Consider the following 23,405-nt stretch of genomic DNA (forward strand, 5'->3'; position numbering starts at 1 on the left):
AAAAAACAAGGAAAAGAGAACTGTCATCTTAAGATAGGCGATCTATATCCAAATAAATAGAGATCGTCTATCTTAGATGACAGTTCTCTTTTCCTTATTATTTTTTTTTTAAAAAAAAATCATTATTATCATTATTAATAATATTAATAATGATAATAATAATTCGTCGATAAAAAGCAATACGCCATAATGTTATCATTTTATTAATTTATGAAGAATTACAGTGTAATATACAATTTCAAAAAAAAATTACAAGTCAAGAAATTAAAAAAAATTGTAAACATTATCTGCCAATTTATATTTTAGAGGCAAATTTTTTGTCGAATTCCATCCCTCATCCATTGATATTTCTTCACCCTTTCAATACCTATGGAAAAATTATGAACAATTAATTAATTCACAACATACTCCGTATGAAACAAAATTCCCAAAAAGAAAGTCAATTAACTTATAAAACATCTCATGACATATGATTAAAAAAGTAAGACCATAAATTTAGCAACTCGACAAAAATAATACTCAAAAGAAACACTGCTCCTTTCACTAATTTTCTGATTTTCAATTCACAAAATAATACTCAAAACAACTACCTCATACTATTCATGTAACACCCTCGATTTACTAACGGATAATAAACAGGAATTAAAGGAAAAGTAACAACTTTAATTTTTTTTTTTTATAAAATTGCGGAAGCATACACCTAAATCGGAGGTATTACCGCCACACTCGACAACCTGTCAAGTGTTAAGGCTTACAAAATCCCAAAAATTACAACCCAATAAACTAGGTGAGCTATTTATACAACTTTACAAAGTCGTTATAGCATACTAATCGAAACACTTGAGCTCCTTTAGCTACGATTACTTGTTAAACCTGCAAGAAAATCTTGACTGCTCACCATTAAGGACAAATTCCAAAATAGATCGTCGCAAGGCCACCATAAGAAAAAGACATGGCCGCAAACACAAGTAGCACAACAAAACAATATACACACGCAGCTGAGTAATCACCACACATCAGAATACAAAGAATAATATAATAATTAACATTTCTAGCTCAATTAAACAATGTAGTTCAAAACTACATTACACATTGTACTCTGAAAATAACCTTTGTCTAACTCAACCTTGAATAATAATACGAATCTTTACTCAACTCATCTGTCCCATAAATATGCCACGCTCTTTGTTTTATACCTAGGCTTGGACATGGGTAATTTGAATAACAAACCAACAAGTATAAAAACTTGAATACTCTCAATAACCATAAAAACACCTTAAACTAGACCACATATGGGTCAATCCCACTGTAAGGGACCATAGAAAAATATAAATAAAGATTGTACCTCATTCTTAATTGATGATTATCATCCTCTTACCAATATGCCAAGGACTAAGGTAATAAACGCCGAGCCTCAAACCAAGAATAAAATAATCATCCTCAACCTTTTGATCTCATACTCGATCAAATAATCATTCACATGATAATAAAATAATATCTCAATATTGGCACAGGTTTCCGAATAACATAATAATTCGAACTCGATTCAATCATAGTATATCTCAACTCTTATAGGGCAATTAAACTAATACGCAAATATAATTAACTCACAACCCAAAAATAATACTCTGCATTAACAACCCTAAAACCTCGATAAAACAATACTCCCTATAACAACAATATTAAATCCCTAGAAATAAATAACGCAATCAATTAATACGACAATCAAATCATATAATACAACACTTTAATCACACACATATATATATATATATATATATATATATATATATATATTGAACATACAAATAACAATACAATTAATAAAAACAATAATCTATAATCAAACAACTCAAAGAATTAAGATCGTGTGATTACATACAACAATAATAATAAAAATAATACAAACATCTCCAAATTAATATAGTGTGACTACATATAATAATTAATATGATCAAACAACTCCAAAGGACCGAGCGCGATTACCTTCCGACTAGTTACAATCCAGCCACAACATTCAAGACAAGGTATACGATCAACGTTGTAATTTGCGGGCTTACAAACGTATTGTGGGGATGTGGGGTTTCTCTAATGATGGAATTTGGAGAATGAAATACTTTGTATTAACATGGAGATTGGAAAAGGAAAGACACTTTTAAGAAGAATCAAATTGGGGTTAGATTATGGAAGTCACGCACAATCAAAAATAATACGAACTCCATTTTTTTTTAACATCGTATTCACAGAGTATAAAGTTGGACTTCCAAAAATAAACTATGCAGATAAGGAAAGTTACTTAATAATTAAAATAACTTAATTTAAAATATTAAATTATAAAATATTCGGGTATTACAATTCACTTAACACCAATAAGAGCAACAATGAAAATAAAAATTTTTCCTAAAAAAAAATGAAAATCAGAGTTGTAGATCAGAAATTGAAAAATCAGAATATTAGAAATTTTAGATCCAAAATAATTGAGAATCAAGATGAAATTTTAAAATGAAAATTAAAAATTTGAGATGTAACTTAATTGAATTTAAAACCAAATCTAAAGATGAAAATCAGAAATCTGAGATCTAAAACGATTAAGAATTAAACCCAAATTAGGTTGCTACTTCATTTTGGCAGTGGTAGACGGTGGTTAAATTGTGGGAGGTAGGAGTTCCCAGAAACTCAGAAAACCCCAATTAACATACGAAGTATATATAATCAACAATTGATAAACTTGTATAAATAAATAAAATTAAGTAGAAATAAACCTGAAGATAATTTGACTGTAGATCATCTATATCGTCGATGGAAGCATCATCAGGGTCTAACTCCATTTTCGTGGATTGATTGCGCTTGGTGTTAAACTCCGACTTTGAAACTCGGGAAATAACTCCATTTTGGTGGTGGTCGGCTGTAGTGGGTGAACATTGTTGGTGGTTGTAGAGGTACAGTTGGTGGTGGTTGTTGTAGGCGTTCGACTGGAGGCTGTTGGCGATCGATCTGAGATTGAGATGGTGATGGTGGTGATTAATGTTGAAGGTGGCGATCCGAGTTTCAGAGTTAGAGCGAGAAGGGGTATAATTGAGGAGGGAATGAAATGAGAATAGAAAATTTGAGGAAAGGGAAGTGACACGGCTGGAGAAGAAAGATGAGGTAGGGTTTGAGGGTTTTTTTTTTTTTTTTTTTTTTTTTTTTATATTTTTATGTGAGGTTTTATTTTTTAATTATTTTTAAGTGCAATATAGATCGGCTAACGAATAGAGGCGTTCTATATTGTATAGTGTAAAATGTAGATATATTATACAGAGTTGTTAACTTAGATAGGCGTTCTATAGTTTTCAAGATACAAAACGCTTATCTTACATAGGCGTTCTGTATTATTCTAGAGATCGCCTATATAACTTAACAGTTATGTAAGGTGTGTTACTTATTCCACTTTTGTGGTAGTGAGTAGTTCACTCTATGAAGTCAGGCCCTTACTTGGGCCCACGACAACATGGCCCACTTCCCTAATATATGTTCTAAAGCTTAACATCTCTACCCTGCAATCTTCTATCACCCAGCACCTTTATAAACCATCCTCTCATTTAAAGCCCATCATTTTTCACTTCCTAAAATGGAATCTAGCTAAAAGATTTGGGCTCGAGGCTAACTCTGTTTAGCCCCATTTGTCAACTCCTACACTCACTACTCCACCAATATTTAACCCTCATTCTCATTCTTCCAAACTCACATTTGACTTCACTCAATCAAGGCTCACTTCCCTGACCAAACTTCTGCAACCTGAAGTCTACCCCCGGCAGTTTCCCGCAACCTCCAGGAACACTTCACCATAGCTTTGCCAGGAAGGGGAGTAACAAGCCTTACCAATGAGACACTGGAAATTAAAGACAGTTCAAGCCGGGTATTTGTTGAAAGAATGTCAGCGTACATCTATACCAAAGCTGGGAACTTAGCGCTACTTACTATAAACAACCAAAGTCCACTTACTACTATTCTACAAGTAACTCACTTGACTACCACACAACACAATCTCACTCTCGGTCATCTAATAGTTCCCAAGATCACCTCACACGAGTTTCTTCATAGGAGACACTAAGAGAACTCACCACGAAGGAGCTCAATCGGCTGTGGAAGCCAGGCATCAAGGGTGATAATGACCATCATTGTCGAGGCAGGATATTAAGTGCTAATTTTAAACCACCTTGAGGACAAGGTGGAAGAATAGGGGGCCGGTATTGTAATGGACTAACCTAAGGAGGGGTAGTATAGGTATTCTAGTATTATTAGTTTACTAGGGTAATAGTGAATAGTCCTTAGTATAAATAGAAAGGGAGGGGAAGGAAATAGGTAGGCAAAAATTGGATGAAACTTGTTGAGAGTTGTGACCTCAAGTCACTTTTGGAGAGTTGTGAGCTAAACTCACTTTTGAAGATTGATAGCCTTAAGCTATTAACCTATTATTGTAACCCTTTCACCATCATCAGTTAATCTTAAGCTTTCATCTTTATTAATTTGCTACTTAAAATCAGAAATTCTTATTGTTACATTGATTTTATTGGGTGACCGAACTCAATTCATCACACTTGGTACCAAAGCAGTTCTGTTCTGGGAGGCTGCTATTTTCGTTTTTTTTTTCAAAAAAAAAATGACGTTTAGGCTAGCTGTAGAAAGTGCAGCACAACATATGCATATGTGGATCTGTGAAGAGTATGCACACATTTCTAGCAAGAGAGAACATGGAATTTCGGATTTGGAGGAAGAGCGAAACATTCGTTTAGAGCTTCAAATTCATGAGTTCAATGGAAGAAACTTGGATGTTTGGTCTTTCAAATGGAGGATTACTTTCATTTTTTCCACTTAAGTGAAGAGGTGAAACTTAAGGCTTCCACAATAGGACTTGTTGGGAAAGGGTTACAGCGGTTCGAATCCAAAAACCAATGGCAACCATTTCGTGATTGGCAAGAATTGAAGAAGTGGCTGCTCCAATATTCTGGGTTATGACGACCAAATGAGGAGGACATGAATGAGAAATCTCAGGAAGTATTTGAGAAGATGGAGGAACAAGACCTTCAAGTAGATTCGAGGGTGGCAGAGAAAGAGAAGGACGTGGTGGAGTATAGAGTTTTTTCCCTGAGTTATGGTGGTTCAAACAATGGTATCCAACGTAGTGCCACCGAGAAGGCTGGTGGTGAAGGGTGTAGAACCGACGGTGGCCAAGGCGGTAGTCATGGTAGAGGAAGCGGCGCTGATCGAGGCAGGTTTGAAGTTGACCTTTTACCACCGATGGTCGCAAAGGGTGGTGATTTCTCTAGAGGATTTGCTGGTGGGGGTCACGGTGGAGTTGATGTCGAATCTGGGGTAGTTCTTTGGACCGTACGAAGGGTTGAGGTTGATGTGTTTGACGGTGGTGGAATAGGAGGAATTTTATAGAAGGACGGTGCCATTGGTAGTGGATCTGGATGTGCCAATGGTCTCTCCCGAGTTATCAATGGCTTCCCTAATCACAATCAAGCCTACTTTCGTGGAATCATGTAAATTAAAGACTTTGAGCACATTACTCTAACTTCCTAATCATCCATTCAACTACTCCCGTGACGAACTTCAAACCCTTAATTGTTTTATTCAAACCCGTCAAAACCCAACTCCCGTTGCGATTAAAATAATGGATTAATAACAATAATAATTATCCCTAATCTAGTATTGGCATGAGCACAATCAATTAAGCATATCAATTGCAATAATTATCATTAGAGAATTTAAAGAATTAAATCATGCATTAATCATATTCGGGTTTCGCTAGATCTTAAAATTAGGAAACTACTCACACATATTAATGAAAACAATAACAAGAATTAAAGAAAACATAATTAGTAATAAAAGGAATTAAAGAGAATAAGAAAATACCAAATCTTGAATTACGAGAGATAAACGAAGAATCTTGAGTGCATAATCTTGAATTACAATGAAAATAAAGTCTAGAGAGAAAACTAGGGTTCTAAGATCATCGATTATGAAATTATAATACTAAAGGGTATTTATAATAAAGCCAAAAGATAGGATAGAATAAGGAAAGAAATCGGATTAAAACCGACCAAATTCGTCCAGGCATGGGCGTATCACACAGGACATGCCCGTGCCTAAAGTCAGAATCAATTTTTCTTCAAACTCCAGTGAGACATAGGCATGTCAAATTCTGACATGGGTGTGTCTCGCTGGGCCAACTTCACTCGACGAGGCATGGCCATGCCCACATTGAACACGGCCATGCTTCCCTTAGCACGCTGCTAGCTCGAAACACTTGACTCGACATGGGCGTGCCTCAGATAGAACTTCAACTTCCAACTTCCTGCCTCCTCAAAACACACTGACACACCCATGTCTCTAAGTGACAAGGGCGTGTCTGGCTAGAAATTAGCTTCTTTTCCCTTCAACATCAAACATTAGCCTTCAAGGTGAATGGCAAGCTATGATCAAGATCCATAACTTCGTAAAACCTTCATATAGCCTCGTTAAATCCTGAAATACATAAAAAACAACGAATATACCCATAAAAGCATCATATGATCACAACTAAACCAAATCAAGCCAAAATAAGTTATGAACAACTAATCTAGACTCGAAAACTACCTAAATAGACTCTAAAAACACGTATTATACACGACTTATTAGTCTGCTGAAGGGTGTCAAATGTATCCATGGGTAATATAAGTCCTCCGCTTTAAATATATATAATCCTTGTTAATCAAACTGGGGGTTCGTGTTAGGCAAATGTAACTATGCAAGTGTCTAAGTCTTTAGACTTGGATAATTTATGAAATTATTCGATATTTGGTTGTCGAGGATCCAATGTGGGTGCTTGAGGTATGAAGAGTTTGAGTAGCGTGGTGTAAACTTTACCTTGTTCTTTAGAGAAGTTATTTTGTCAGACTTAAACTTAGGACCTACAACTTGAAACTTACAACTGCACCAAAATCACCTTAGAAAAAGTGTAAAAGAGAAACTTTTTTGTAAGTTCAGGACAAAATACAAGGATATTCAGGTTATATTAGTGAGCTACTTCTTATATAAAGGAATTTACCAATTGGTTTGAACATATCTACATAATTGGCTAAGAAAAGTTGTCTTTTTACTGACAATTCTGAAGTTGTATCCATCTAAACTGACAATGCAAGAACTTATTGTAGAGGAAAACATGTCTCCTTGATACTTATCTTAGAATTTAATTTTAAGACTGGTAGTCTAAGATTGAATTTGGCTTTTTTAGAATTGTAGTAGTAGATGCAGAATTACAAAATACAGAAGGGTTGTAGCAAATTCTACTATGTAAAATAGTAGTCTATTTCTTTTATGGGATAATTACTCTACAGTTAGCTTGAATCTCTCCTTGTTTTCCGGTCAGAACTTGAATTTAGCTAGTCTTGATCGTAGCTTGAACAAAATCCCTCTACTAGCCAAACCATTTGTTGCATATAATGCAGCCTCTTGGGAAATTTTTCGGTTGTCTAGGAGCACCTAAATAGAGGTATATAGACCTCCATGTTGGAAAAGATACTTATATATAGTAGCTCGGTTCCATTTAACAATATAGTGGGCTCTAATTCATGAAAACAACCAAGTTTTGACAACAAGTTTCTTCTTTTCTAATTGATGGACAAAACTGGAATCACATGCGCCAAGATCTATTAACAAAGGTGCACCTTCAAACTAGCAGAAAGCATTCTGCAACTATTGGTAACAAATCCTCAATCACGACCTTCCATTTGACCAACTTATGATCAGATGAATTTTATCAATGCAAAATTCACTACCTAAAAGAAATTCTTTCACATCCCTCAAGCTGAAAGTTCTAATTAGCATGGGACAATAAGCTAATTGCTAGTAGCAGAGAAAGCTATAAAGATTAGCACTAAAGGCAGAAAGACGACCCTCTAAAACAATATAAAATACGAGTACAAGAAAAATGAAGACCAAGGTTTTAACTCTTGGACTAACCCTCCTATGAGTCATATCTATTCCAACATAAGCGTATTTTCATGAGATATATCATCAGTCTCTTGTCCAAACAACTATCCACATAATACTATTTTGAAAATACTGGCCATGTTTCACGGCTTATAGAACTCACAACCATACATATGATCACAAACTGAACAATTAGAGAAGAAAAGCAGAATTCAAAGTTGAAGATCGCAAAACTTACATAGATTGCGCCTTAAAATAATATAATTTTCTTTTATTTCATATAAGTAATTCAAGCTTCAATATGTAGGCAATTAATATTACACATCAACATGTAATTCCACAAGAAACATCTAAATAGTAAATGCTGGAATAATCCTTGAAACATGCTTACAAAATTGATAAAAACCAAATATTATTTAATTATTTATTTAATAATAGAAATGAATAATCTAATATAATTAATAAGGTTTACCTCTTACTATGATTTGGAGTTTTTTCAACCAAATTGGAATTTCCTCCTCCAATTTCATCTTCTTTTAATCATTGTAGAAGTCAAGTAATAGACTCTCTCTATAACATTATTCGCCATATATTTTTTGCAATTGCATTCATTAGACTAGTAGCTTCACGAGAAATATGGTCCACCTTCATCATTCTTCAAAATAGTTCAACATATTCAACAATTTACTACATACAAAAAATTAAAACATTATATTACATATAAATTTACTAAATTAATACGTATGTAAATTTATTATTAAAAATTAAATTAGATAACTACATTAAAATAAATTTAAATTAGATCTCAATATTCAACATCGAACATTAGTTGAGTCAATGCACGTCCACATAGCACTTTAATCAGATCTAGACAATTAGTCCTGAATTAACTTCCTCCACCTTTTTGGAAAGTGAATATTACAACATCTATTATCACCGTAAACTCACATTGGAAAACACTAGTTAATTTCGAGTTACCAAAGCAGAAAACATGAGAAAACAGGGGTGGATCTATATTTAAGGTAATGTAGTCAATTTACTCCATTTAATCTGTAAAAAAACCTTATTACAAATATTTGAACGATGAAGAAATAATAAGTTATTAAATATATATGTCAATAATGTAATATACATCACTTATATAAATTATATATATAGTTTCATGTAATTTGTTAATTTTTTTGAAACCATGTAATTTGTTAATTTATTTAATTTTAATTTAATTTGAATTCACTTATATAAAATTCTAGTTCACCATTAAAATCACTTTAATTTATTTGAACTCACTATCATGATATCCCACCTTGAACTGATTTGCCCTTCAAAATAGACTCATCATAATATAATGTAGTTCTATCATTAGGAGTAGCACATGAGAAATCATTTGAATTATGTTAGTCAATTCATTCACATCAACACCCCCTAATTCCCAAGGATATAAGACAATTCTAAAGCATCATAAAATCAATTCATTAAATTACCCGCAATGCACATCATTCACAAATCGACGAAATCGTATATTGTAATGAGAATCACAATCTAAAGATGATATATCCTCATAGCCTGGTAACACCTCATTAAAATGGGGGAGATGATGGGCATCAAAGGTTATATAACCTTTTTTTATCTTGGAATAAAACAGTATTAAAATATGTGAATATCATTTATACGAAGAATTCAGAAGATGAGATAGGAATGAGAAAATGATTTTGACTTTTGAGATTCTCTGAGTGACTATAAATGACCTTATAAAGTTGTATTTTTTTAACCCTATCTTATCTTATTTTATAGGTAGTACAATACTTCACAAACACAAATTCTTATATGGTGTGGCCACTTCACATTTAAGACAATTAATTAAGTAATAGAGGTTACAGAGATGAGCAGATGGAGTTATCTTGACGTATGTGAGTTACTTAAATGAAAAAAAAAGGTTACTCTTTTACATAAGTGGAATCGTTCTTTCAGTTTTTAAAATAAAAAAACAGGGTTACTCGAATGAACAAATGGGGTTACTTATTTTTAAATTAATTGATATTACTCATATAATGAATTGGAATTACTTTAGTGGACAAAATAAGGTTACTTTTATAAATACTAGGGGATCCTATGCGCGCGATGCGCGCGGTATAGGTAGTGTTTCAAGTTGAGTTATTGCAGTTAGTCTTAATACCTTATGCATGTTTGCATATATTTTATTATAACTATTTGTACAAATGCGATTTATATGTTGAATGTCATGTATCTTAGCAATGCTCAAAACTTTAGCAAATTACTCTAGAATTAGTGAAGGAGTTGTATAAAGTATTGAGTTCTAGACATGGAGATGTTTGCTATATTTAAAGTACAGATTTGAAATGGTTCAATTAGCAGGACATCACATGTCTATATTTTTCTTGTATTCATATAAGATACCAATACACCTCACTTTAAGTTTTAATCGGTTAAAGTTATGATCGTAATAATTACAGTAAATGTCATTTAACAATGATTACAGAGTAAATTAATATTATAAGTCATTATTTATTTTGTTAAAGTTACAAAAATAATGAAGTTATATTCTTGAATCGGTAAAAAATGCAGTGGACAAAATGGACCAAGTAACCTCAAAAACTAAGGGTTTGTTCACATACGATTATTTTCAATTCAGTACAGTTTAGCTCTAATAAGTTCAATTCAGTTCAGCTCCTAATTTCCTTCTCTCATAAAATATTCATTTCATTTCAGTTTAGTTCAGCTCTAATAAGTTCAGTTCAGTTCACATATCTTAATGCTTTCAGAATCAACGAACATAGTGTGTCCTAAGTCGGTAGCAAGATCAGAAGGCTCTAAGAACTCTGGATAAAGATTGAAATCTTGAACTAATCAAAACTCTCGTCCAATTCAGTTTAGCTCAGTTCAGTCAATGAGAATAGACCCTAAGTTAAGTGGAGAAATAAGGTCCAATGATTAATAACAGTAGATGTTGAGTGATTGACTGTTTGAAATTGTCAATCAAGTTCATTCCCAATTCAAATTTCTACCAAGCTAGTCTTCAGTTCAAATGAATAAAAACTTCGGCAATTATTGCTGAACCTTAAGAGTCACCAAACTAACTAAACTATCTCAATGACATTAATACCGCAATCTCTTGAATAACTTTCTGGTTATTGTATTTGACCAACCTTTGTCTTAGCTTCTAGTTTTTTTTTTTTTTTTTTTTTTTTTTTTTTTTTTTTTTTTAGAACTGCTCATATGATCTTTTGGATTTCACTTTCATGAACTTTTTTAAATGAACCAATACCCTTGTAAACTTATATCAAAATCATGGACATCAGTTTTCTCTTACTGTCCGAAATATAACCGATTCACCAACCCACACTTGAGCCTGATTTCTCATATATCAATTTCAGTTTCAAGTTGCTTTTGCACTATATTGGACAAATGCTTGCTTCCATAGTTCCTTGTGCTTCATATAGGAAAGAATGTAAAATCAAAACCTCTCATAATCATACTTATGAAGGTTAGGTTTAAAAAAAAAATACTTATGAAGGTTAGAATAATTAAAGCAATCCTAAATTGATTATACTGACAAGTGAGCAATTAAATTAACGATAAAAGCCATGTTGTGAAATTGATCAATAATAACAAATTAGCAATAAAATAAATACATTGATTATTCATAAACTACTCATACAACATTAATGGGGGTATAAAGGTAATTAAACATTTTCAGGGTTAAAAATATCCTAACACTATTCACAAGAGTATTTTCCCACTTTTTATAAGGTAGGGAAATAAGGTTACTCAAATACGAAGTATATAAATAAGGATTATTCTTGTACATCAATGTGGCCACACCTTGTGGCTAGCCACATACAAAACTTACTCCTTCACAAAATAGTTCCCCACTTTATTTACAGTACTCAATTCAAATGGTTATTATAGCCCTCCTTTTTTCTTTTTTTTTTTTTTATATATTATTATTTAATAGCCTTCTCTCTCTTTAATTTAAGGAAAAAAATATAGGATATATATAGGGACATATATAAAAGGCTACGGTTCTAAAAGTAGCAAATAGTTTTCCTTATTCGCTACATAGTTCAGACCCGTACGTAGCAAATACCATTAAAAAAAACCGTAACAAATATCATTTTTTCTACTAGTGTTTAAATTTGTAATTGATTAGAATTCAGCCATACATAAGATAATATCTATATTGAAATAATGTGATCATCCAGTCAACGATGAACATATGATAGAAAAAACACTCACTACCTTTCACGTAAGCAACTTATTGTTGCAGGAACTTTATCATGAAAGATGTTTTAAAAAGTTTAATGAACTAATGAGTGTATCTCTTATTGCTGAGCAAAATAATAATTGATTTTCAGTTGAAAAATCATAATCTTAGACCAACTAAGTCTTTGGCCACTCATGAGGCAAATGCAACAAAAAATTCTTATCCACCTGAGGCAAATGTTACACAATGGTGGATGTGGAAATTATAATGCTCGTGGGAATTACCGCGGCCGTGGACGTAGTAGGAATAATTTTTCAAGAAACAATAATTTCAAAAATTCTGGGAAACATAAGGGGCAATCATCTAGAAGCCACAAACAAACTATTTCAAAAGGAAAAGACACATGTTACATATATGCATCACATGGCATTGGGGACGTACTTGTCGTACATCCAAGTATTTGGTAGATATTTACCGAGCTTCTGTAAAAGGAAAGGGAAATACGCAGAAGCTAATTATGTTAATGAAGAAATGCTCCTTGTCTTAGCCTTGATGTGTCTTAATTTTTATGGACGACACTGAAATGAAAATGATTTCATCCTTGGAGAACAAAACAACGCTTAGATCATTTCCCATCTGCTAAAGTGATATGTATTATGTTTTACTGTATTTTTCTTTTCTATATTATATTTTAAATTTCTAGTCATGCAATAATAATTTTTATCATCAATAAAGTTTACATGTTATTATTCTAAATTACTCTCATAATTATTATTTTATAAAGATATGGATCTGCTTGAAGTTGGTTTTGAATATTAATGCCTTTTGGACAATGGAACAACACATACTATCTTGAAAGATATAAAGTATTTTTCACAACTAAAGTTGTTTGAAGCCAATACAAACACCATTTTCGGGTAAGCTAAATTAATTGAAGAATCTGGAAAGGCTTGTATAGTGCTTTCAAATGGAACAAAATTGATAATCAATAATGCTTTATATTTGAGTAAATCTCAAAGAAATCTCATAAGCTTTAAAAATGCATGCCAAAATAGTTATCATTTGGAAACAATGACAACAGCTCAAAAGGAGTATTTATGCCTCATGGTAGGATAATATGACAAGAACTATATTTATGAGAAATTGCTAGCATATTCTTCGATGGTTATATTCTTCAGGGTTATATTGTATAACATATGATGACCCTTAGAAATCAATCAATATCATATCAAACAAGAAGTTAGATGACAAACATTTGATTAATTTTTGGCATGATCGTTTGGGACATCCAAGAACAAGGATGATTCAAAGAATTATAGCAAATTCAGTGGAACATTCAATAAGAGAAGTTAAAATTCCTCGATCAGATGAATTAACATGCTCTGCATGTTCACTTAGAAAATTTATAATAAAGCCATATATGAACAAAATTGCTACTGAATCTCCAAAATTCTTGAAAAGAACTCAAGGGGATATTTATGGGCCAATTTATCCGGCATGTGGACCATTTTGATATTTCATGGTTTTAATTGATGCTTCTACACGATGGTCACATGTTAGTCTACTTTCAAGTAGAAATGTCGCCATTGCAAAATTACTTGCCAAAATAATCAAATTAACAACTCAATTCCAAGATCAAACAATAAATAAAATAAGACTCGACAACGCTAGGGAATTTACATCCCAAACATTTAATGATTATTGTGTCAATTGGAATTGTTGTTGAATACCCAGTAGCTCATGTTCATACACAAAATGGTATACCTGAATCACTAATTAAAAGACTATAGCTTGTTTCAAGACCATTATTAATGAGGTCAAAATTGTCATCATCTGCTTGGAGACATGCTATAATACATCCAGCAGCACTAATTAGATTGAAACCTACATCTTATCATAAATTCTCGCCACTACAACTAGTTTATGGCCGAGAATCAAGTATCACACATCTAAAAATCTTTGGTTGTGTTGTATTTGTTCATGTTGCTCCACCCCAATAAACAAAAATGGGTCCACAAAGGAGGCTGGGAATTTATGTCGGGTTTGAATCCCACTCTATAATTGAATATCTTGTACTAACCATTGATTGATGATTTATTTATGGCTAGATTTGTCGATTATCAATTTAATGAGACAGTATTCCCAGCCTTAGGGTTAGAGAAAATGGACCTACGCAAAAAAGAATTGTTCATTTACAAAGTATTGCAAATCAATTGCCTGATGCATTTGTAGACATAAAGAAGGTGACAAAATCACATATACCAACAGAAAATTCCCCTGCGTGTATTAAAATTCCAACCGGTAATAAGGCCGTTGAAAATGAATCTCAAACACGCCAAAAGCGAGGGAGACCACTTGGTTCAAAATATTCTAAGCTAAGAAATTTAACAGATTGGATGGAATAAAAAATGAGACTGATGATGTTCCCCTATCAAAAGGCCAAAAAGACCAAATTTGGATGAAAGTAAAGATTACGATGATAATCCAAAAGGAAATAAACAAGAAAACAACCCAACGGGGAATGAACAAGATGACAAAGACATCTATAACAATGAAATTTCAATGAATTATGTTTCTACCAAGATTCATTGGAATAGAAAAGATGTTATCGTAAATGCAATATTTTCAAATTCCATTACAATCGAAATTGTTTTGATGAAAATGATGATGAATCAGGAACAGTGAAGAGAATGTCGACGCATAAGTAATTGGCCAGAGTGGAAGGAGGCAAAGCAAACTGAGTTAAAATCACTTGAAAAACGAGAAGTTTTCTGAAAATAACCCTTACACTTGCAAATGTAAAACCCATTAGATACAAATGGGTATTTGTGAGAAAACGTAATGAGAAATATGACATAGTTAGATACAAGGAAAGACTTGTAGCCCAAGGATTTTCTCGAATTCCAAGGATTGATTATAAATGAAGAAACATATTCTCCAGTAGTTGTTGCAACTACATTAAGATTTTTGGTATGTTTGATAGTGTCAAAAGGACTGCAAATGCGATTAATGGATGTAGTGACTGCATATTTTTATGGGTTACTCGATACAGACATTAACATGAAAGTCCCAGAATTACCAAAACTACTAGAAAACCACAAGCCTGGACAATTACTTTCCATAAAACAAAACAGGTCACTTTAAGGATTGAAACAATCTGGGAGGATGTGGTATAATCGTCTTAGTGAATACCTTATGAGAGAAAGGTTCAAGAATAATCAAATTAGTCCCTGTGATTTCATAAAGCAATCACAATCAGGCTTCCCTATTATTGCAGTTTATGTTGATTTGAATATCATCGGAACCTCAAATGTGCTTGAAAGAACTGCAAAATACTTGATGAAAGAGTTTAATTTGAGATGAAAGACCTTGAAAAAACTAAATTTTATCTTAGATTGCAAATTGAGCACTTGATCTGAGTTATGGTAACTTTTTTTTTCCCATCAATCAATCAAACTATGCAGATAGAGTTTTGAAAAGATTTTTCATGGACAAAGCAACTCCAATCAACTTCCCAATGGTTGTTCATTTTTTAAATATGAAAAACGATCCATTCAGATCCCGAGAGTACAAATGAAGGAATTCTAGGTCTAGAAGTATCATACTTAAGTGCAATTGGAGCCTTAATGTACTTAGCTAACAACACTAGATCCGACATAACATTCTCTGAGAACTCGTTAACCGGGTACAACAACACACCAACATATATATATATTGGAAGGGAGTTCGACACTTACTTTGATACCTACGAGGGACACAAGACCTTGGTTTATATTATCAACTAAAACAAGATGTTGCTCTCGTTGAGTACGCAAATGCTGGATACTTCTCAGATCCATAAAATGCCAAGTACAAACTGGATATCTATTCACTTATGATGGCATTACAATATCATGGAAATTAACAAAGCAGACATTGACCACAACATCCTCGAATCATGTAGAGTAGATAGTGTAGGGAAATAGGTACTATTGCGGAATTTCACGAATCATATTTGTTCACACGTAAATCAAGATCAACATGTATAACATATAAAGAACACATAATTATACCTTTGAAGCGTGATTCCACAAGCGATCAACTACGAACTCTAGGAGAATAAAACCTCAAACGCAATTCCTCTACTTGGTTCATGGGCTAGGATTGAACCTCCACTAATATTAGTTAGTTGGTAATGAACACATTCGATCCACCTTCTACGAAGAGGATAGGAGAAAACCGAGCCCAAACCACTACGAACCACCACCGCAACACCTTGCATCTGGGAGGGTTGTACGGTTGTACGGCAAGAGGGGAGTGAAAGAAGGAGGCTTTTGATAGGGATTAGGGTTTGGTTGCTTGCTTCACAATAAAATGCTCTTGTATATTGTGTGTTGTATGCATAACCTAGGCAAGGCCTCTATTTATTATATAATTAGAGTCCTACTGAAGCCGAAACTCCTAACCAAGTCCGAACTACTTCCTCCTTATACTCCATATGTCCGGCTACTTCTTCATGAGGCTCATTAAAGGGTTTCATGCTTTGTTCAATCCATCACCCTTATGCGCGACCTCATAAGATCCATTCTATTGAGATTTGGACTATTTAACTAGCCCAAAGATCATTTATTACGTCTAGCAACAGGCAATGACGATCCAAAAGAATGAACTTAATTATTATCTCCATAATATTGATCCAATAATATATCTAGTAATTGCACTCGACGAAGACATAAAACCTTCATATAGCTCTTTAGGAAGCAGGACGAGAGTGTGTATGTCTGAGGTCGATGATTAGTAATATCCTAGAAGAATGTGGAATGAACGTGATAACAGAAAATCCAACCATCATCTTTGAAGACAATACAACATGCATATCTCAACTAATTAACTAAAGGATATATATTAAGGAAAACAAAACAAAACATATATCCCCAAAACTATTCTTCACACATGATGTGCAAAAGAAAGAGAAAATAGATGTCCAGCAAATTCAGTCTTGTGACAACAATCACTACTAGAAAAACATTTATTTACAGCGGTTAAAAATCATTAATTTGCTGCGTTTTTCGGGTGGCAGCAAACGCCAAGGCAGCAAATCAATTGATTGATTTGCTGCGATGACATCCGCTGCAAATCAATGCATTTATTTGCGGCGGATTTCTATTCTAACCCCCGCAAATAAATACATTCTACTAATAAAATAATAAATTATTTGCTGCGCTTAATGTGTAACACCCACTGCTAATTAATAGTATTTTTTTTTTAAAAAAAAAAACCATTATTTGGTAATAAATAATTAATAAATCAAAATTTCGACAACACCTCCTCTGTTTTTACGTGTAATATACCCATGAAGGACCTGTATTCCTGAACTTTATGAACAAAATACTTTAATAAAATTAGATTAGCACAATACATATGATAAATTGTATTGTACGATTCAATTTTCTACATACAAAAAATATCAATCCAAAACAAAAGTCAAAATATTGCCGCGAAACTATGATCGCACGCAATAATTAGTGAAATATGAGGCCCATATGTTCCGCACTTCTTCAATACCATCATCAATGTAAGGATCTTCATTTAAAGACATGCAAACTTATGAACATGATAAAATATATATAGTAAGTCATCAAAGTAATTTTAATAACAATAATAATAATAATACTTCACTTATATACTTCACTTATGCAAAAATAATGGCATTTGGACAACAATTGACTCACATAGGTTCAAAAGTGGTTATATATGAATGACAGAATTAGTGTCACATTGTTCCTAGTCCCTCTTATACCTCTCAGAAGGATATAGAAAGACCCTTATGAGTAAAACAAATATGTATATCTATATACTTCCCTTTCCACAAAATGTAAGCAATGCTTTTATTTTTTTTTGAAAGCAAATTGCTAAGCAATGCCTTTTCCCTTACTTTTTTTAGTGCTTATACAAAGAGTGATCAATATACATAATTAAGATTTTTTCACAAGTTTAGAATCATGCAAGTAAAGGCGACCATGTTAAAGAAGGAAACATGTACCTTCTCATATTTAGCTTTTGCCAATCCATACTTTCCTTCCTTGAAAAGCCTGTTACCCTAACAATGGACAATCAGAGAAAGTTTCAGTTTCCACATCTTTGAAGCAGAATTAACCAACCAAGAACTACAAAAGCTGCACAAAAAAATTCTACTGTACTTAATAGTAAAAGCATTAAATTCCAAGGTCATTGAAGAGTACAATAATAGAATTAAAATGTCTGAATAGAAAATAACAGAACATGCATGATATCACAAACGAATCAGTAACTGAGGCAAAGCAACACTGATCCTGTAGATCAATGATAGTGCAATACCGTGGATCTAATATTCTCTGTCTCGGCCATAATACTTTTGAAATCCAAACCAGTCCAGTCCTGTCAAGAAAGACCGGTCTAATGTTAATCAGAAAGCAAAAAATCTCTCAGTACATGCACAAAATAAATAAAAAAAAAAAAAAAAAAAAAAAAAAAAAAAAAAAAAAAACCTTGCTAATCCTTCAAAACACAAAAACCTTGATGTTAATGCTAGGCCCACAAGGAAACAATGACAAGCAAGTGCGCAATGACAACCAAATGTGCACGATATACAGATTCTATTATTAAGAGCCAAAACAAAGCCAATTGTATTCCCACCATATGATTTCAGCTACACAGCACTCTGCTGCCAAGGCTTCTATGACACATTATTCAATTGACAAGGAATCTCATCATTTCTCCAACACTAAGGTAATAAAACAGAATTAACTCCTTCCATCCACATTCAGGTGTAGTTTAGATTTATAGGCAGAAATCAAGGAGGGTTAACAAAGAGATAAAATTATTCGTATTACAGTATTATTTTAATGACGAAGTGACTTTCAAATATAAAAGTTGAGGGCAGATTAGAATAAATACATCGATATTAGTAAGATGCAGATTAAAAAAAAAATTGTCGAGTTGATAAGAATTGCTTTGTGCTTATTTTGAACAAAAAAAAGGCGTCTGCGTATACACTCTTCTAGCATAATACTAACAAATAGGCCAATTCATATTAATGCAAAGGGCAGGGGAGTCTTTCTCTTCTTGATAACAGCAACTATATCTAACAGCAAAAAATAAAATTTAATGCATTTTGTTTTATCCTCTTTATTAATACAATCTACAGTACATAATGTGCACGATAAAGATAACAACTCACCAGGCCTTCTCCAGAACAGAACTCTAGTGGCTGACCATCATTATCAATTCTAGTATCATAGAAGACTGTCTTCTTGTCATCCAGAAGCATGCCCTTGTAATGGACACATAGTTGATTGTCCTGAAGTGGGCAGTCCACGGGAAATTCCCCTAGTAATCACAAAGAATGAGAAAATCTTAAACATACACCAAATGAAATATTGCAAGGCCTGATCAAAAACAGGATCAAATAAACCATCACAGATTAAAACTCATACCCCTCTTTTTTCAGTATGTAATATCATTAAACCAGATCAGATATCTTTTGGAGGAAAATTTCAGTGTCATAGCTCGAATAATATAACTATTGAATGCAATATTAATCAGCAACATAATTATAAAAGCAGCGAAAAATAATAATTTTGAATAATTCAACACATTGGAGTTACTGGAGTACAAAATTACAGTACAACTAGTCATTCAAAACCCACCTAAGAAAAGAAAGAAAAATAACTGTAAACAGAATCAAGAAAAATGAGTTTGATAAAGAATTTAGAGAAGCCAAAGCCACCACAAGTACATACTGGCCACAGCACACTACAATATGGAATCTGAGGAATGCAAAACTTGACAAATCCGTAAATTCCATTAAAAGAGGAGGTATATACAAACTGAATGGAGAGTACAATTTGCAAGCCACAACAGCCTGCTAGAATGCATGCATAGAATAATCATAATATGTACACAATGTGACTACAGCTTTTCACCTCCACTATTAACATCCATAAGCTAGTGAAAGATGTGGACTGATGAAAAAAAAAACACAAACAAACACAGACATACACAAGATATCATCTGGTATTATCTAATCAGCGTATAATATCAGAATCCAAACCACAGACATACACACTCACAAAAACAAACAAACAAAAAAGACTTGAACCTTCTCCATCACGGATCCGTCTCTTAATGAGTCGCCCATCTCCAAGCACATCGCGGACCTGACATTACAGAAAACCCATTATCATGACCTCCTAATCTAATCATAAAAGCATTCAGTTGATCACTCAAATTGAACAATAAGTATTTCTCAATTCTCAGAAAACATGGTATATGTCACTGATAAATACCAGCTCATGTTGAAGTATCGAGAATTCAACATTGACACCTGAGTGTTATAGACTGAATTCTACTGATTTAATTAAGCACAATTAATATTAATTTAAGGCTAAAAGCTTGAACATTCGATTGATTAAAGGTTGGATTACATAAAGATAGCCATAACTTGAGGTTATGAATCTCTCAGTAGCTTTAGGCTACAAATCTCTCTAGTAGCTTGAGGCTACAAATCTCTCAAAAGGTTCACTCAATTTCTGCCCGATTTTCCACTAACACTACCCATACTACTTATACTAAGATGGTCAAGGATGACCTTAAGGCTTAACATGTGAAACTTAGCTAATATAGAAAAACATAAATAAACATCCTAGGACTAAGGTTGCTTTCTTTCCTTCTCCTCTTCTTAATTGATTTTGTCCCTTGCTCTTTGTGGTTTGTGTTGTTGATACCCGTGTTTGACTCTTCTAGCGTAGACCCGTATAGGTTGTGGCTGACCCCCCCTAAAGCGGCTAGTGCATTAATTCATAGTAAGAGTATCCAAGAGTACATACGGGGCAATCTCATTTGGAACGAGATTTTCCCAACATTGTTCACTACTAATAGGCACTAACCTATTAATATGATGGGCAACAAAATTACCATCACGCTTAACATGAGACGAAACAATGGAAGAAAAATACGAACTAGACAAGATAATGTCTTCAATAATACCATCAACAGCAGCAAAGGAAAGAGACTTCTTCTTGAGCTTGGTAACAAGGAGCAGCGAATCAGTCTCAAGAATGATGTCGTTGTAGCCAAAGGAGAGTGCTTTTTGAATAGCGAACAAAGCAGCCTTGCTCTCTGCCACCAGGGGTTCCCACCTTGCACGAATTCTTCTGACTGCAGCAAATAAAACTTGACCCTTGTAATCACGAGTAATCACCCCAACACCAACCCATCCCTCGGCATCCACAGAGGCATCAACATTTATTTTTGCAACGGCTTGGGGGGGGAGGGGACCAGACTTTATCACCAGCAGGATTCAAGACAGGGGTAACTCCCCCATAAATCCTCTCAGAGTACTCACCAAAGTATGTCACCAATCTGCAGTGTCTTAGAAGAATAGCTTCATCAGCTTCCCATCTATTTTCGAACACCCATAAGTTGCGTCTATACCAACTAGAATGAGCAAATTCATTAAAAAATTACCAAATTCACATAAGCAGCAAATCGATAAAAAATACTAAACAACCCAGAAGCAGCAGACCAAGCTAGAATGAGCAAATTCATGAAAAAAAATCAGAACAACCTAGAAGCAACAAATTAATAAAAATAAAAACCTAGAACAAGCTGCAATGAGCAAATTCACCACAAATCCGAACAACCCAGAAGCAGCAAATTGATAAAATTAAAACCTAGAACAAGGTAGAAAGCCAATTCTCGAAAAAATTAATCCAAAATGAGACTTTTTTTGCTTCAATAGAGTCGTTTTTTCTAGCTTCAATAAACCCAACGATTGTGAAATTGACAGTCGATGAATACTAACTCAAATTGATACTCGTTGATTTACAAAAAAAAAAAAAAAAAAATTAAAAAGTATTTACCTGTTTAGGGTTTCGTCCTACACTTCGATGGTGAGGCTGCGGCAGCTGTTTGTAGAGACTGAGGCGGAGGAAACGGTCGGCGATGGTTGTGAAAGTGAGGTGGTGGAGTTTGAAGCAAGAACGTTTTTTTTTTTTTTTTTTTTTTTTTTTTTTTTACAGAAGAAGCAGAACGTTGAAAGAGGGAGGGAGAGTGAAATGAATTAGGGCGGGTAAGGATGAGAGGGTTTAGGGTGAGGGGGAAAATATTGATTTGCAGCGTATTTTTTAAAAAACCCCTGCAAATTAATAGTTTTAATTTATGTACATTTAAAACCCATTTTAATTTGCAGTGTTTTAACAAAAATGCAGCAAATAAATATTTTTCTAGTAGTGAATGTCGATCTGTTCGCCAAATCACTTCCTTTGAAGAAATTTGAGCAATTAGTTCACAAATCGGAATGCACGCGGCATCTTCGTGAACTACGCTGAAATTTGGGGGAGTATTATATGCGCTGGACTCTTTTTTCCTTCGACCAGATTTTTATCCTACTGGGTTTTTCTTGACAAGGATTTTAACGAGGCATTATACCAAAGAATATAATATAATATCGTTGTATTGTATTTTCCTAACTATGGTTTTATCCCATAGGGTTTTACCTAGCAAGGTTTTTAATGAGAAAACTCATACCCCATTTATGTCAACGTTCAAGTGGGAGTTTTAAGAAAAATTATGAAGTTCACGTGAACATATTAACCAATACAATGATTTGTAACAAAGTACAATCATGCAAAATATTTCAAAACAAAATTTGCCTATGAAAAGGCAAGTTCACTATTTTGAGTTATACAAGCAATACAATAAGGAAAATTTGAATTTTGGTACCTCAAAGATGGGGGTTGTTGAATTTTAGTACCCGTTTAAAACTTTATTTTACTTTGGTATCCATCAAAGTTTAAAATTATAGCTTTTGGTACCTCCGTCCATGTTCCGTTATGTTTTCCCTTAGTGGGGCCCAGTCATGGTCTTGCCACCTCCCAGCCACCCCCTCTTCCTCCTCCTCAGCCACTACACTACCAGCCTCCCTCCCTACCGACCGTCGGCGACCACCACCAAATGAACCACCTTTCAACACAAACGAACCACCACCAAACTAACCATCGACTCCAACCAAACGAACCACCTTTCACCACAAACGAACCGACGACCACCACCAAGCGAACCACCTTTCACCACAAACGAACCGACGACCACCACCAAGCGAACCACCTTTCACCACAAACGAACCGCGTTTCACCAAACAAACCACCACAAACGAACCACCAACTCCAAACAAGCCGGCGACCACCACTGCGAACGCCAAAGC

At 33.8% G+C, this 23,405-nt stretch overlaps 1 protein-coding gene and 1 long non-coding RNA gene across 4 annotated transcripts; both read right to left on the minus strand.

The window, feature by feature from the left end:
• Positions 1–182: 182 nt before the first annotated feature.
• On the minus strand, positions 183–3,103 carry LOC145572510 (uncharacterized). The gene is made up of 2 exons (XR_014096870.1): positions 2,763–3,103; positions 183–367 (listed from the first exon to the last, which is right to left on the minus strand). It is a non-coding gene; the product is annotated as an uncharacterized LOC145572510 (long non-coding RNA).
• A 14,414-nt stretch (positions 3,104–17,517) lies between these two features.
• LOC145572511 (peptidyl-prolyl cis-trans isomerase PASTICCINO1-like) lies at positions 17,518–22,203 on the minus strand. Of its 3 annotated transcripts, XM_081631481.1 has the most exons (8): positions 22,063–22,203; positions 21,546–21,637; positions 21,188–21,358; positions 20,301–20,358; positions 19,380–19,528; positions 18,518–18,577; positions 18,204–18,260; positions 17,518–17,743 (listed from the first exon to the last, which is right to left on the minus strand). In XM_081631481.1, exons 3-8 carry the CDS (start codon positions 21,188–21,190, stop codon positions 17,645–17,647), a joined length of 426 nt encoding a protein of 141 aa, XP_081487607.1. In that variant the 5' UTR covers positions 21,191–21,358; positions 21,546–21,637; positions 22,063–22,203; the 3' UTR covers positions 17,518–17,644. The 3 variants fall into 3 exon arrangements, with proteins under 3 accessions (XP_081487607.1, XP_081487606.1, XP_081487608.1); XM_081631480.1 differs by having other exon boundaries at positions 21,188–21,562; XM_081631482.1 differs by having other exon boundaries at positions 17,518–17,764; positions 21,188–21,637.
• Positions 22,204–23,405: the final 1,202 nt, after the last annotated feature.

Source organism: Chenopodium album, chromosome 12, assembly GCF_948465745.1.
Source record: "Chenopodium album chromosome 12, dcCheAlbu1.1, whole genome shotgun sequence".
NCBI classification, from domain to species: Eukaryota; Viridiplantae; Streptophyta; class Magnoliopsida; order Caryophyllales; family Amaranthaceae; genus Chenopodium; species Chenopodium album.